The sequence below is a fragment of the Sapajus apella genome, unplaced genomic scaffold (genome assembly GCF_009761245.1).
Source record: "Sapajus apella isolate SASKATOON/1434 unplaced genomic scaffold, GSC_monkey_1.0 scaffold2, whole genome shotgun sequence".
Lineage (NCBI taxonomy): Eukaryota > Metazoa > Chordata > Mammalia > Primates > Cebidae > Sapajus > Sapajus apella.
In genome coordinates, this window is record NW_022436942.1 from 20,553,514 (window position 1) to 20,568,922 (window position 15,409).

Here is a 15,409-nt window from a genome sequence, read left to right on the forward strand (position 1 = left end):
TTTTTTTTTGAGATGGAGTCTCGCACTGTCGCCCAGGCTAGAGTGCAATGGTGTGATCTCGGCTCACTGCAACCTCCGCCTCCCAGGTTCACGTGATTCTCATGCCTCAGCCTCCCGAGTAGCTGGGATTACAGGTGCACACAACCACACCCGGCTATTTTTTTTTTTTTTTTTTTTTTTGAGACGGAATCTCGCTCTATCGCCAGGCTGGAGTGCAGTGGCATTATCTCAGCCTACTGCAACCTCCACCTCCCAGGTTCAAGCAATTCTCCTGCCTCAGTCTCCCAAGTAGCTGGGATTACAGGCACATGCCACCATGCCCAGCTAATTTTTATATTTTTAGTAGAGATGGGGTTTCACTATGTTGACCGGACTGGTCTCAAACTGGTGACCTCAGGTGATCCACCGGCCTGGGCCTCCCAAAGTGCTGGGATTGCAGGCATGAGCCACCATGCCTGGCCTAGAGAATGGGAATATTAAGAGCAATAGGTCACTCCTGAAAGCAAGGAGTAGAAGGTAGACAAGATTCAGCTGGGAGTAGAGAAAAACGCCTGATGACTAGTCTAGTTTGGTAGAAGGTGATGAGTGGGGTTGGCACCTACTTCTGCTGGTCTGTGGGATTCTGGATAATGGTTTTTTCTCCATCGATGACATGCTGCTTCAACTGGTGTGACAGCATACCTGTAGACAGGACATAGCCTATGGAACAAGCTATCCAGAACCCCAAAAGATTTCCAAATCCACCCACTTCGGTAGTTTGAAGGGGCAGGCAGTGAGAAAGTACCTGGCTATGGAAACACAGGGCTCTGAGATTTTTGGCTTTAACTGGGCTATGGCCAGGATAGATCTTCAAGGGAGCAAAAGCCTGAATTTTGCAAAGCCACTCATTCTTAGACCCTCAACCCTGTTAACTGTTCTCACCTTCTATTGGCGTGCAGTTAAATGAGTGGGCAACTTTGTTCCAGGCTTCTGTCACTTGTGTGTTCTAGAAGTACAACATCAAACAAAAGGTGAGATATCAGGAGCTAATGAGTTCTCTACAATGAGAATAAGAAGCATAAAAGAACAGAGCGTTCTAATATCCTCCATCCAGTACCAATGATTCTCATTCACTGGATTTTCATTTCATAGCTCGATTATCCTTACAATCTAAATACTTTATATAGATGCTCCCAACTTATAATGGGGTTACATCTCAAAAGAACTCATCATAAGTTGAAAATACCACTAAGTCAAAAATGCATTTAACTGGGCACAGTGGCTCATGCCTGTAATCCCAGCACTCTGGGAGGCTGAGGCTGGTGGATTATGAGGTCAGGAGTTCGAGACCAGCCTGACCAACATGGTGAAGCCCTGTCTCTACTAAAAATACAAAAATTAGTGTGGTGGCACACCCCTGTAATCCCAGCTACTCAGGAGGCTGAGGCAAGAGAACCGTTGGAACCTGGGAGGCGGAGGTTGCAGTGAGCCAAGATTACGCCACTGCACTCTAGCCTGGGTGACAGAGTGAGACTCTATCTCAAAAAAAAAAACCCAAAAAGCATTTAATACACCTAACCTACCTAACATCATAGCCTAGCCTACATTAACTGTGCTCAGAACACTTAGAAAACATCCTACAGTTGGGCAGAATTATCTAAAACATGCCTATTTTATAATAGTGTTGATTATCTCATGTAATTTACAAAATATATGGAAAATGAAAAACAGAATGGTTGTATGGGTACTCAAAACATAGCTTCTACTGAAAGCACCATCAAGCTGAGGAACAGGTGTATTTGCATATCATTTTACCCAGTGCTTTCACAAAGATGGTCTAATTTGATAAATTTTGCAAGTGAACAGGGCAGATGTATATCCCAATCTAGAAGACAAGGAAACTGAGTCTCAGGTTAAATTATTTAAATGACTGTTAAGTGAAAGAACTTGGTCACAAGCCTGGATTTTCTTTTTTCTTTTTGTAGAGATGGGTCTTGCTATGTTTCCCAAGCTGGTCTCAAACTCCTGGGCTCAAGCAATCCTTTCACATTGACCTTCCAAAGTGCTAGATTTATAGGTACGTGCCACTACACCTGGGTTTTCTGATGTTAAGTCTAGTGTTAATCCTTTTATACCTGGCATTCTTATCAGTTTTGTGGGGACAGCAAATGCTTATTTTTCCTTTTTCAAGACATAGTTTCATTGTCACCCAGGCTGGAGTGCAGTGGTGTGATCATAGCTCACCACAGCCTCAATCTTCCAGGCTCAGCTGATTCTCCCACCTCAGCCTCCCTGGCAGCTGGGAATACAGGTGCATGTTACCACGCCCAAGTAATTTTTATGTTTTTTGTAGAGATGGGGTTTCACCATGTTTCCCAGGCTGGTCTTGAACTCCTGGCCTCAAGCTATCCTCCTACCTCGGCCCCCCAAAGTGTTGGGATTACAGACATAAGCCACTGTGCCCATCCAAATATAGCTAATTTTAAAAAGCTGTTTTCTAATTTGGAATTGGATAAAATAGCTTACCTGGTTTCCAGGTTTGACCAAGCGTAGGGCAGCTTCGGCACAAAGGTGAGCTGCTTTAATAACATCTGCTTTCCTCCCGGTTACTTGGGTCCCCTGTAGATAAGGACATGCAATCAGTGTCTTCCTGGAAAGCTTGTTAACTCAGCTGGCTATCTGGTTAATATCTGTGAGCCCATATGTGAAGGCCAGCTAATGAACAGGCGAATTAAAAAAAAAAAAAAAAAAAAACTTTCTCCTTCTCCTTTTGCTTCTCTAGAGACTCTCTCAACTTACATGGTGATTGGGGGTGGGGATAAGAAGCAAATGGCAGTGCATTCCCCCCACCCCCAAGGCTGAACGGAGATCAAAAGCAGGCCACCTACCTGAGCTACATCAACTACAAAAGTATGAGCTACATTAGCGATGAAGCCATCCACATGGACCCCAAGGTCACTGAAAGGCAAGATCAGAGTACTGCATTAGGAACTAGCACTTTGTAAATGCTTTAAAAAAAGAAAAATGCTTCAAAACAGTTTGACCGACCTGCCCCACCGGCCCCACCCTCAGGCTGGGGGCAGCCCCTCGGGACAACCCGCCAAAAAAAAAAAACACAAAAAAAACACAAAAAAACAACAACCAAAAAACAGTTTGACCTTACATTTTTACCAAGTCACCTTCCTTGAGAATATAATCCTGGTCGCTCTTCAAAGGGGAGAAGTGACATACACAATTATTTACCGAAATGCTGGTGGGAAAAGCAATACCTGTAAAGAAAGAATCATCAGCCTACTGCCTTGCTGTCTCCTGGGAGCCCTGTTGCCCTTCAGAAAAGTGTAAGGATGTTTTCAGGGACTTGCTTAAGTTTCATCAGTTTGGATTAGGAAGAAAACTGCTTGTATCCCACTTGCCATTCCAAATTTCCAAATAACTCAACCAGAGCTGGAGTGGAGACTGCATCATTACAATGAAAAAAATAAAACATATAGAACCAAATAAGGGTCAAATGGGAAATCAGTGAGGGATTTCTTTTTTCTCTCTCTCTCTTTTTTTTTACCTTTCTTCATTTCCTTTTCTTTCTTGAAGATTTTCCCTGTTTCTTCCATAATCATGGCATCACCTTTCTCACACAGGCTCAGTACCGACACACCTGAGCTAGATGCTTCCACCAAGGACCGAAGTACCCCTGAGGACAGAATCCCATCATGTCAGCCTTGTATGTATTTATTGTCTAGTTACCACCCAAGGAATACCTGGAAATTGGACTTAAGAGTTTGTAATACTCTCTAGTGCTATTGCCCTGAGGCTGAAAGGACAACATTCCCTTCCCTTCCTTATTATGTGACAAGTGGGTATATACAATCCATCTTCCTAGGCAAGGCCTTGGACTTTCCAAAGATGCTACCTTTGGTGTGACAGGACAGAGTTATGAACTTTAGAGGGTTCTTGCCAAGGTATGTCCACATACACGCAAAGAAAAGATGAAATTTATAGGCATCAGGGACAACAAGAAGGTAGACAGAATTGCAGACTCGAAGCTGATGCATTATTAAATGTTACCGCCTTCCTTTCTCAGACATTCTAATTAGGTGTTAGGAATCTCAATCTATGTAGACTTATTTCCTCATAAACAAGTGTATAAGCCAAAGGGGTTTAACCTAAGTCCCTGGGTTTCATTTCGGGGGATCATGGCTTATCTCAAAGAGATGTGAGGCCAAAGTTACAAAATTTATATCTGAGATCACAATGGCCTGAAGCTATAAACTGCAAGAAAGAGATTTTTCTGATTCAAACTACTATCTCAAATACTAACAGGCACCAAAAACCAGAGTACTATACTAAATGTCCACTGTGCTATAAAAAAGCACAGGTTTGATTTTTGAAATCTCAGTTTTGGTGATACTTTGAAAGCTGGTAAAAACTCAGCTTTTCACCCACAGGACCGGAGGCATCCTAAATACTGCTTCCCCACCATCTTTCCTGTTAAAACCATTTAAAAGCCGGGCACATTGGCTCACACCTGCAATCCCAGCACTTTGGGAGGCCAAGGTGGGCAGATCACCTGAGGTCAGGAGCTCAAGACCGGCCTGGCCAACATGGTGAAACCTGGTCTCTACTGAAAATACAAAAAACTAGTTAGGCATACAGGCATGCACCAGTAATCCCAGCTACTCGTGAGGCTGAGGCAGGAGAATCGCTTGAACCCAGGAGGCGGAGGTTGCAGTGAGCCAAGATTGCGCCATTGCACTCCAGCCTGGGCAACAAGAGTGAAAACTCTGTCTCAGAAAACAACAACAAACAAAAACCAAAAAACCACACACACACACACACACAAACCCCAAAAAACAGTTAAAAGCCCACGGACAAGCAGTTTGTATCTCCCTGAGTTTTAAGTAAAATGGAAAGGCGAATTGGAAAGAGAGAAAAGAGAAAGTGGCATCTGCCTAGAGTGACAGGCTACTGCTGAGACCGTCAGAGCACAGCTTGAATAAGGATGACTTGTGACAATCCCAAAATCAGTCCTCCCTTTTCCAGTACTGTTTGCAAGCTTGCCTGGTTGGGATAAGACCGGGACGCCAAAACATTTGAGTTGTCAAGTCACTGAGAGTAACAAATGTGAATGTTAACTAAGGTTACCTGCATAGATTGGAAAGGTGGTAGTAACGAGTAACTTCAAGAAAAGCCATATATATCTCCAAGACTTGGGTTAGAAGCTCCCGGAGTGCTCTCCAACGGTCCCCTTAGCTGGCCCAAGGGTAGAAGGGGGCCCCCACCAGGGTAAGAGCTGAAGTAAAGAAGGAAAGGCTCCAGCAAAGCACGTGGCAGGGAAGCTAGTGTCAGGGACAGTAGTGGAGGAAGAAGGGGGCCAGCCATCCGCAAGGGGACCCAGCAACACGTGCCGGCTTGGCTCCTGACGCCCCAGAGAATCGACAAAACAGAGGGGCGCTTCTCTCGCCAATAGCTGGGCGCTTCCTTTTCGAGGTGGCCTCGCCGCTGCCAGAACCAGAGGAAGCAGAAATCGGGACTGAAGGATTGGAACAGGAGAACACCTGTCTTGCCTCCTAACAAACGGCCTCGGGTCTGAGCCTGCCACGGGTCCCTCTCTGCTCTCATCCCAGTCGCCGGCCCGCACCTCCACAGACTTCAGCCTGGGCCTGGCCACTCAGGTCCCAGGCGCGACACCGGGTCTTTCCACCACGCCGCCCCCAGAGGACCGGTGCGGACCCCTCAGTAGCTCACTCCGCATGACCCCTCCGCTCCAGCCCCTTTGGGGCCAGCCTGGCACCTTTCCCTGTCAGCCTTGATTCCCCGACCCCTGAGGCCGCACTCACGGTTGGCGATGTCGCCCCCCATCTTATACTTGGTCACGACCAGGTCCTCGGCGATAGTTTGCTCCTGCTGCTCGTCCTCGCCCGACATCTTCCTACCACCACCACTGCAGCCTGGTTTCCCCTGAGCCGCCGCCTCTGTCCCCCTTCCCAGCCGCAGGCTGTGGTCAGAGTCCCCTAGGTCCTCGAGGAGAGGGCGAGCGAAAGCGCGAGCAAGCAAAGGAGCGGGCAGGCTGGCGAGAGCGAGAAGCTGCGAGCGCGCGGGCTGAGGCGCAGGGCACGCTGGGACAACTAGTCCTCTTCACCGCCAGCCTCTAGCCGCCCTCGGGGGCTTGAGAACTACAATTCCCAGCCTGCCTCTCGCCCTCCTAAGCCAGGCCCAGGGGCCTTGCCCTCCAAGGGCCTCGCACGCCGGAATTGCCGGGCACGCTGGGAAGGGTCAGGCTCCGGCGGGAAGGCGGAGCCGTTGGGGAGCTTGCGGGGAAGCGTGGTTTCTCCCGGAAAAACCACTTCCACCGAGAACTCTGAGCGAGAGCCCGTAACAGAGAGGGGCGGGCTGAGGGAAAGGGGCGGAGCTACGGCGGGGAAATAGGTTTAGAGACTGCGGGGCAAGGGTGGAGCCGCGGCGGGTGGGTAGTGTCTACACCTAGGGCGGGGAGGCGGGGTGCGCCCTTCCTTGGATATCTGGATCGGCTGGCGAAACCCGCCCAGCCGGTCCAGTCGTCCTGCGAAGCTGAGAGAACAGGGAGAGGCAGACAGGTGGAAGAAGACCTAAGGTGCTGGGAGCAGGGGCTAATTGGGCAGCCAGACTCCGGAGGGATCCTCCATTTAAAGGCCTCCCCATCTAGAGGCTGGACTCCTAAAGAAGTAACATGACATTGTTCCAATAGCAGGCTGGATGGAGCACTTAAGGGAAGTGTTCAGAAAGACAGCTGTTTGTTGAGAGTGCCTACCGTGAAAAAACAAAATAAAAATATTTGGTGACTTTTCTAAGAATGAATTCAGAAGCATGGGGAGGTTTCAGTATTTGGCCTCTGAAGGAGACCGGACATGTATAGGGCTTTTTATAAGTCCCCAAGCACGTGGGTTCTTTGTTTTTGTTATTCTCAGTTGTTTGCCTTGTAGATTCCTACTAAAACCCCAAAGGACTATACGTTGTGCTTGTTCTACAGAAATACAAGTAATAGGACTAGAGAAAGCTGCATGGGACAGAGTAGCATTGTCAGAAGACAGAAAGGTGACTGTCCACTGCTGAGGAGCAGATCTAGCTAACATATGAAATGTTTTCATTTGACAGACAGGAAGCTGAAAAAAACTTTGGCATTTTTATTCAGACACGTATAAAAACAAAACAAAAAATTTCAGTGATACAACAGATATTTTCCCTCAGTTCGCCATCCAAAGGAACAGAGGCGTCAAACTGGGTCTTCTTTCTATCCTACCTGGAAGCTTCTCACTGCTGGGTGAGAATGGCTCCTAAAAGTGGATCTTGGGGGATCCTAGTGAATCTGCCCTCAGATAAGGTGTAAAGATCATTCACGGCACATGTGGGTTATGGTTTACACAAAGATGTCCAGTTATTTTTCCTTCTGACTACCCCCACCACCACTTCCTGAGATGAAATGTCTGCGTATAGGAGGAGGATGTGGCTGTTGGGGTTAGACTTGATTCAGTGCAAACAAGAAACGTTGCCCCTTACAAGGGCTGTGATTTAAATCAGTCTTCCTTGGCACCTTACAGTAAGAGCATATGCACAGGAATTGGGAGGATTTTGCATTCTGGACCTACTGCTTAATTAATCTCTTTTAGGCTCAGTTCCCCCCCTCCCCCCCCCCACTTAGAGACAGTGTCTTGCTGTGTTCCCTAGGCTTGTCTCTAATCCTAGGCTCAAGTGATCTTCCCATTCTCAGCCTCCCAAAGTGCTGGGATTACAGGTATGAGCCACCATGCCCGGCTTCCCTTTTTTGTAAAATGAATTAATATGTATGTCACAGAATTGTTGTAAGGATGATAAAGGACTAAGTGAGATAATGTAGGTAAAGTTTAGTATGATGCCTGGCTCATAGTTAAGTGCTGAATTATAAAAGTAATCAATATCTACTCCTAACCTTTATCTTTTTTTTTTTTTTTTTTTTTTCTTTGGAGACGGAGTTTCGCTCTTGTTACCCAGGCTGGAGTGCAATGGCGTGATCTCGGCTCACTGCAACCTCCGCCTCCTGGGTTCAGGCAATTCTCCTGCCTCAGCCTCCTGAGTAGCTGGGATTACAGGCACGCGCCACCATGCCCAGCTAATTTTTTGTAGTTTTAGTAGAGACGGGGTTTCACCATGTTGACCAGGATGGTCTCGATCTCTTGACCTCGTGATCCACCTGCCTCGGCCTCCCAAAGTGCTGGGATTACAGGCTTGAGCCACCGTGCCCGGCCTAACCTTTATCTTGACAGATTTTAACCTTCTGTCTTTCTAGGGGGTTAAGAGTCACAAACCAAAATTATACTTTTCTCTGTTAGGTTTCCTCCCTTTCCTCTTCCTGAGAGTCTGATGGGAAACAAAGGCACACCTAGGAGCCTAGTTCCAAGTAGTCAGAGCCTGAGAGGTAGGGACATGGAGAGTAATCCTTCATATCTCCAGAAATACCTGTGAGGAAGCTGAGGAATGGGATTGAGAAAGCACACAAAATAAGGAAAACCTTCTCCTTTCCTGGGGTTGGGAAAGAGAAGAAAGTGCACAGCTGGCTATATACCATAAGAATTTTGTGTCAAATGTTTAAAGCCTCCAAAGGTTGAATGGAATTGTCTGGGACTGGGGAAATGGGGCTGAGACCTGGGAGAGAGAGGGAATAGGGAGAAAAGAGTACCCTCTAAAGGCACTAGCTGCCATTAAATGCTCCCTGAGTGCCACAGGGAGCAGAGGTTATGTTCTCTGGGCATTAGCCTTGGGGAAAAGCCTGCTATGCCAGTAATCAGGGTTATCAAAGGCAGAGTCTGTAGCCTCTAAGCTACGCAGAGTTTTTAGGCGGGCATAATGGACGTGGGGGGCCTGATGTCCAGGCCCCTGAAAAGCTCTCATCTCTTCATACCCTTGCTCAGATGCTGAGCAGGCCCCCATGGCTGCATAATCACCCCCAGGACCACCTCCACCTCGTTGCCGATTCATATATTCATAATCTTCATCTGGAGTTGTGCCAGCAGTGGGCATGATTGGTACAGGGTGGAGTGGGCAACTCTGTGTGCTGCCCAGAGAGGCACTGAGGTCTGATCCCACATCCATGTACTCATAACCCAACTCCTCAAGGGAACTTGGCCTAGGGGGACGAGGTGGACTGTGCCTTCTCCTCCGGTTCATGTACTCATACTCCTCATCTTCATCTTCTTCTTCAGTACCCAGGACAGAACTGAGACCCACTGAAGAAAGGGTGCCTTCCCGGGAGGAGGGAGTACCTGAGGGTAGAGAAGAAAGGCTAGGTATATGAAGAACTTCATAGGGGTAGGGGAAAGTTTGAAAAAGTGAATAGGATATAGAGGCATACAATCAGAGAAGACAAAATAATTTAGAGGAGCCTGGGGGAAGAATTTGAGGAAGAATTGAGGAAAGCCGTAGGAAGAGGCAGGCACCTTTGAGGTGTGTATCTGGCATGACATAACCATTGACATCCTCTTCCTCTAACCCTGGTGGGGAGAGAGGGGTGACAGGAGTAAGCAGACTGTGGCGCTGGGAATGGTAGGCACTGTCTCCGCGTGGTCGTGGGCTCCGGCTCCTGCTCCGGCTCCTACACATTGACACTTTCTCCTGGAGCTCAACCTCAGAGCCTGTTACATGGCCCTCTGATGACTCTGATACCAGGCGTCCCCGTGGCATTGGGTGCAGAGAGACTGGACGGGGGCACCATTCACTGCCCTGAGAAACTGCAGACTCCTAAGGAAGAAAATAAACCAAAAATAATGCAAGGAGATTTACACAGATGAAGAAAGAAGTGACATCTGTTTAGAAGGAGATTGGGTTGTTTACTGCCTCTTTTTTTTTTTTTTTGAGATGGAGTCTTGCTCTTGTTGCCCAGGCTGGAGTACAGTGGCACAAACTCAGTGCACTGCAGCCTCCCAGGTTCAAGCAATTCTCCTGCCTCAGCCTCCCAAGTAGCTGGGATTACAGGCACCCATCACCATGCCTAGTTAATTTTTGTGTTTTTAGTAGAAACAGTGTTTCGCCATGTTGGCCAGGCTGGTCTCAAACTTCTGACTTTGTGATATTTCTGCCTCGGCCTCCCGAAGTCCTAGGACTATAGGCGTGAGCCACTGTGCCCAGCCTTTCTGTTTTTTGAGACGGAGTCTCTGTCACCCAAGCTGGTGTGCAGTAGTAAAATCTCAGCTCACTGCAACTTCTGCCTCCCAGTTCAAGCAATTCTTCTGTCTCAGTCTTCTGAGTAGCGGGGATTACAGGTGTGCACCACCATGCCTGTCTAATTTTTGTATTTTGGGTAGAGACAGGGTTTCACCATATTGCCAGGCTGGTCTCGGACTCCTAACCTCAGGTGATCCATCCACCCGGCCTCCCAAGGTACTGGCATTATAGACATGAGCCACTGTGCTTGGCCCTCACAGCCTTCTTGTTTTCAGGACACTGATTAAACCTCAAAGGTTTCTAATGTCTTCCATACTACTCTCAATCTGATCCTAAAACCGAGCCTCTCAGCAACCGATCTTACCTGGCAAGCCTCCGCAAGATTACCCTGGTTCATGGGCATGTATCCAGATGATGGACTTAAAAGGCTCTGGCTCTAGGATGAAAAAATAAGGACAAGGTTAAGGTGAAGGGAGAAATCTACATTCACCATGGGGGCCTTTGAGTAGTTAATCTGGGTCTCTGTAGGGTTCGTGAGGGCTCAGGGTGCAAAGTGTTGGGTAATTAGAAGTTGTCTTACCCCACGTTGCCGAGTGAGTGTTCCAACTGGTAGGCTGAGGACGGAGCCCAGTGTGGTGGTTGTCAGGTTGTCCTCCTCTGCTTCCAAGTCTGGATCTAGGTCTAGTTCTGGCTCCAGCTCTACTTCCTCTAGCTCCTTGTTTGTCAGACCATGGTGCTCTGCCCCAGGGTCTATTCCAGGCCCACTCTCTCTCTATATTGATAGGTGATTGTTAGGGGAAATCCTGGTTCCAGCCAACTCCCCCTTTTTAAAATTTCCTTAGCACCTCCTACTCCCTACTCACCTTTATGACCAGATACCGTGGTGGGTCTCGGGCCATCCTGGTGAACTCATTGGCTAATTCTTTAAAGGTTGGGCGAATGTTCTCATCAATCATCCAACCTGGAGGTAAGATGTAGGAGGTAGAGACATGAAAGGGAATGCCATGGCCAGGTGCAGTGGCTCACACCTGTAATCCCAGCATTTTAGGAGACCAAGGCGAGTGGATCACCTGAGGCTGGGAGTTTACAGCTTGACTAACAAAGCAAAATCCTGGCCGTACTAAAAATATTTTAAAAATTAGCTAGGTGGCCGGGCGCGGTGGCTCACGCCTGTAATCCCAGCACTTTGGGAGGCCGAGGCGGGTGGATCACGAAGTCAAGAGATCGAGACCATCCTGGTCAACATGGTGAAACCCCGTCTCTACTAAAACTACAAAAAATTAGCTGGGCATGGTGGCGCGTGCTTGTAATCCCAGCTACTCAGGAGGCTGAGGCAGGAGAATTGCCTGAACCCAGGAGGCGGAGGTTGCGGTGAGCCGAGATCGCGCCATTGCACTCCAGCCTGGGTAACAAGAGCGAAACTCCGTCTCAAAAAAAAAAAAAAAAAAATTAGCTAGGTGGTGCACGCCTGTAGTCCCTGCTATTTGGGAGACTGAGAAAGGAGAATCACTTAAACCTAGAAAGCAGAGGTCGCAGTGAGCCAAGGGCATGCCACTGCACTCCAGTATGGGAGAGGGTGAGACTCCATCTCAAAAAAAAAGGGAATAGAGCCATAAGAAGAGTACAGAGGGAAGTCAAAAAATAGCTGGGGTCAGGCCAGGCACGGTGGCTTATACCTGTAATACCAGCATTTGGAAGGCTGAGGCAGTAGGATCACGAGGTCAGGAGTTTGAGACCAGCCTGGCCAACATGGCAAAACCCCGTCCCTAATAAAAATACATAAATTAGCCGGGCATGGTGGCAGGTGCCTGTAATGCCAGCTACACCAGAGGCTAACGCAAGAGAATCACTTGAACCCGGGAGGTGGAGGTTGTAGTGAGCCGAGATTGTGCCATTGCACTCCAGCCTGGGCGACAAGAGCTAGACATCGTCTCAAAAAAAAGAAAATATCTGGGCTTAGCAGGTAACTCACACTTGACCATCACCATGTAGACATCGATTGTGCAGATCTGGGGCTGTGCCAACCTCTCCCCCTTCTCTAGCAGGTCTGGTACTTCGGCCAATCGCAGCCCTGCATAGGGCTCTGCCCCGAAGCTCATCAACTCCCAAACTGTCACACCTGGTGAAGGAAGAAATGGGGTAGTCACTGGCAAAATAGTAGACATGGGCATGAAGTGAAGGGAAGGCAGAACCTGATCTGACACAAAAATCTGAAGTGCTTAGAAATTCTAAGATTCTAAGAGAGGGTCTCAAAAGGTAACTTTGAAATTGGGGCCAGTGATGGTAGAGAGGGCATCCAGATGCACTGACCATAGCTCCAGACGTCACTCTGGTGTGTGTATTTTCCAAAGTGGATACTTTCGAGGGCCATCCACTTAATTGGAGTCTGTGGATTAAAGATAGAGGTATCACCAGTTTACTTCCACAAATTTTCTTAACATTTCCAAGTCTCAAGTTCTTTTTTTTTTTAAAGACTAGTCAAGTGCAGTAGTGAGAAGGGGGGAAACAGCAGAACAAGGAGTTCGATCTGTAACTGACTGTGAACAATCAATTGAGATACTCACTACCTTTGGACCAGCCTTTATTTATTTATTTTTTTTGAGATGGAGTCTTGCTCTGTCACCCAAGTTGGAGTGCAATGGCAGTGGTGTGATCTCAGCTCATTGCCACTTCTACCTCCTGAGTTCAAGAGATTTTCCTGCCTCAGCCTCTGGAGTAGCTGGGATTACAGGCACATGCCACCATGCCCAACTAATTTTTGTATTTTTAGTAGAGACAGGGTTTCACCATGTTCGTCAGGCTGGTCTCGAACTCCTGACCTCGTGATCCACCCACCTCAGCCTCCCAAAGTGCTATGATTATAGGTGTGAGCCACCATGCCCAGCTAAGTCCCAAGTTCTTTTTTTTTTTTTTTTTTCCTGCTGGGCATCTTTCATGTTGGTTTTTTCCACCCAAGTTCTTGATCATTCTTTTCTTTGTTGCTCTCTGAACTAAGATATCTGGCCATCTGCAGCCTCCTCTCCTTGAACTTACCATGAAGCATCTGCTTGCCTCTGGAAGAGACCACTGACTGCTCCCTATCCCCATGCTTCACTCCACCCCCGCCACCTTACCCAGCCCTTTGTGTCACCTCACCTTGGCCTCACTGTATAGCAGCTGCTTATCATCAGGAGGCAGCAGGTCAGCCACACCAAAATCTGCCACCTGAACCTGACTGGGCGACTTGAGTAGCACGTTTCGGGCAGCGAGGTTTCTATGCACCATACCATGTTCCTCAAGGTAGTACATACCCTGTAGATATAGGGGAAGAAAGTATTCTTTTTTTTTTTTTTTTTTGAGGCGGAGTTTCACTCTTGTTACCCAGGCTGGAGTGCAATGGCGCGATCTCGGCTCACCGCAACCTCCGCCTCCTGGGTTCAGGCAATTCTCCTGCCTCAGCCTCCTGAGTAGCTGGGATTACAGGCACGCACCACCATGCCCAGCTAATTTTTTGTAATTTTAGTAGAGACAGGGTTCCACCATGTTGACCAGGATGGTCTCGATCTCTTGACCTCGTGATCCACCCGCCTCGGCCTCCCAAAGTGCTGGGATTACAGGCTTGAGCCACCGCGCCCGGCCAGAAAGTATTCTTAAAGTTGGGGGAATCCGTCACTGAGATCTGGAATTCCCCCAAATCTTGCAGGTACCTCTCAGCAGTGGTCCCCAACCTTTTTGGCACCAGGGACCGGTTTTGTGGAAGACAGTTTTTCTGGTGGAAGCGGAGGGTTGGTTTTGGGATGAAACCGTTCCATCTCAGATTATCAGGCATGAGTTAGATTCTCATAAGGAGTGCACAACCTAGATCCTTCACATGCACAGTTCACAATAGAGGTCACTCACGCTCCTATGAGAATCTAATCCTGCCGCTGATCTGACAGGAGGTGGAGCTCAGGCGGTAATACAAGTGATGGGGACTGGCTGTAAATACAGATGAAGTTTCACTCACTTGCCTGCCGCTCACCTGCTATGTGGCCCAGTTCTTAACAGGCCATGGACCAGTACCAGCCTGTAGCCCGGGGTTGGGGACCCTACCTCTCAGAACTTCAACCTTTCCACTTTTTCCTGGCCTGCCCCCAGCCAAGCAGTTCTTATCACAGAACTCCTCCAGGCTCCTTTCACCTTGGCAATTTGTACTCCCCAGTTGAGCAGCAGCTGTGGCCCCAGTGCTTCCCGGTGTTGTCTCACATGATCCAGCAGAGAACCCAGAGGCAAGTACTGAGTGACAAGCTGCAGAGATGACCCTGGGCATAGTCCCAGCAGCCGTACGATGTGGGCATGGTCCAGGCTGCCAATGGCCAGCATATGCTAAGAGACACAAAAGGTGTTATCTAGGAAACCAGCAGGTTCACATACACTCAGCATGTGCATAGCCAGCCCAGGGGACCCCCCCAACATTCAAGTGCATCAATGTGGCTAACACAGTAGCTGCTGAGAAGCACAGGACCATGCTTCTACATGATTATATCTAATATTGTCCTCTCTCCTAGTGACATGCAGAATACCCTTCACTTACATCTGTCACAGCTTGAAAACTCTGCCGTCCACTCTTGTCTTCAATGACTTTAATGCAGACTGGAATCTTGATTGACTCACCCTCAGGGATCCACACTCCCTGGGAAGTTTGGGATAGGAGTCAGCATAGGGTCATTCTCCCTAGGTCAGTCCTTTGCAAAAATCTTTCACCCCTTTGCCCTAGATGCTTTCCCCACCTCTCCAGAATTCCTGTAGGTCACTCACTTTGTGCACAGTTCCAAAGACACCCGAGCCAAGCACTTTAAGCTTCCTCAGCTCTGTCTCTTTGAAGATTCTGGCCAAGACTTTGTTAGCCTTCTCACTGGGGTCCAGAGGCTCTATGCTCTAAGGAGCAAATGGGAAGGAGGTACTCAGGAAAGACCATTCCCATGTCCCACTCCAACCCTCTCCCCAGAGGTGAATGCCAAAAGTAGCAAGCCAAAAGGGCAGGAAGAGAAATCATCGTTAGTCCTGGAAAGCATTATAGGCATATTGAGGAATAACAGACCTTGAAGATTGAGGAAGTTATTTGTGCTCATGAGATCAGGAATCAAAGGGGTTGGGTTTTCCCTTTGATGGAGGACCAAGAAGTGGGGTAAAGGGACAGCTAGGGAGAGTTGGTAATACCATTACCACCTTCACTACCTTTTATACAGTGCTCTGTGCTTTCTTTCTTTCTTTTTTTTTTTTTTTTTTGAGACGGAGTTTCACT

The 15,409-nt window shown here is 48.1% G+C and overlaps 2 protein-coding genes across 2 annotated transcripts in view; both read right to left on the bottom strand.

Annotated features, from left to right (window-relative positions):
* The window catches only part of PA2G4 (proliferation-associated 2G4), a 9,761-nt gene extending 3,449 nt beyond the window's left edge, over positions 1 to 6,312 (bottom strand). The window contains exons 1-7 of the mRNA XM_032291086.1: positions 5,814 to 6,312; positions 3,539 to 3,667; positions 3,143 to 3,248; positions 2,868 to 2,937; positions 2,506 to 2,598; positions 922 to 985; positions 603 to 681 (exon numbers count right to left, since the gene is read on the bottom strand). Coding sequence (XP_032146977.1) covers positions 603 to 681; positions 922 to 985; positions 2,506 to 2,598; positions 2,868 to 2,937; positions 3,143 to 3,248; positions 3,539 to 3,667; positions 5,814 to 5,901 — 629 coding nt within the window. The 5' untranslated portion in view covers positions 5,902 to 6,312. The remainder of the gene's footprint in view (positions 1 to 602; positions 682 to 921; positions 986 to 2,505; positions 2,599 to 2,867; positions 2,938 to 3,142; positions 3,249 to 3,538; positions 3,668 to 5,813) is intronic.
* An 804-nt stretch (positions 6,313 to 7,116) lies between these two features.
* The window catches only part of ERBB3 (erb-b2 receptor tyrosine kinase 3), a 23,890-nt gene continuing 15,597 nt past the window's right edge, over positions 7,117 to 15,409 (bottom strand). Inside the window, exons 18-29 of the mRNA XM_032291078.1 lie at positions 14,923 to 15,042; positions 14,699 to 14,797; positions 14,305 to 14,490; positions 13,282 to 13,437; positions 12,457 to 12,532; positions 12,119 to 12,265; positions 11,010 to 11,107; positions 10,727 to 10,918; positions 10,511 to 10,582; positions 9,423 to 9,723; positions 8,239 to 9,248; positions 7,117 to 7,918 (exon numbers count right to left, since the gene is read on the bottom strand). Coding sequence (XP_032146969.1) covers positions 8,722 to 9,248; positions 9,423 to 9,723; positions 10,511 to 10,582; positions 10,727 to 10,918; positions 11,010 to 11,107; positions 12,119 to 12,265; positions 12,457 to 12,532; positions 13,282 to 13,437; positions 14,305 to 14,490; positions 14,699 to 14,797; positions 14,923 to 15,042 — 1,974 coding nt within the window. The 3' untranslated portion in view covers positions 7,117 to 7,918; positions 8,239 to 8,721. The remainder of the gene's footprint in view (positions 7,919 to 8,238; positions 9,249 to 9,422; positions 9,724 to 10,510; positions 10,583 to 10,726; positions 10,919 to 11,009; positions 11,108 to 12,118; positions 12,266 to 12,456; positions 12,533 to 13,281; positions 13,438 to 14,304; positions 14,491 to 14,698; positions 14,798 to 14,922; positions 15,043 to 15,409) is intronic.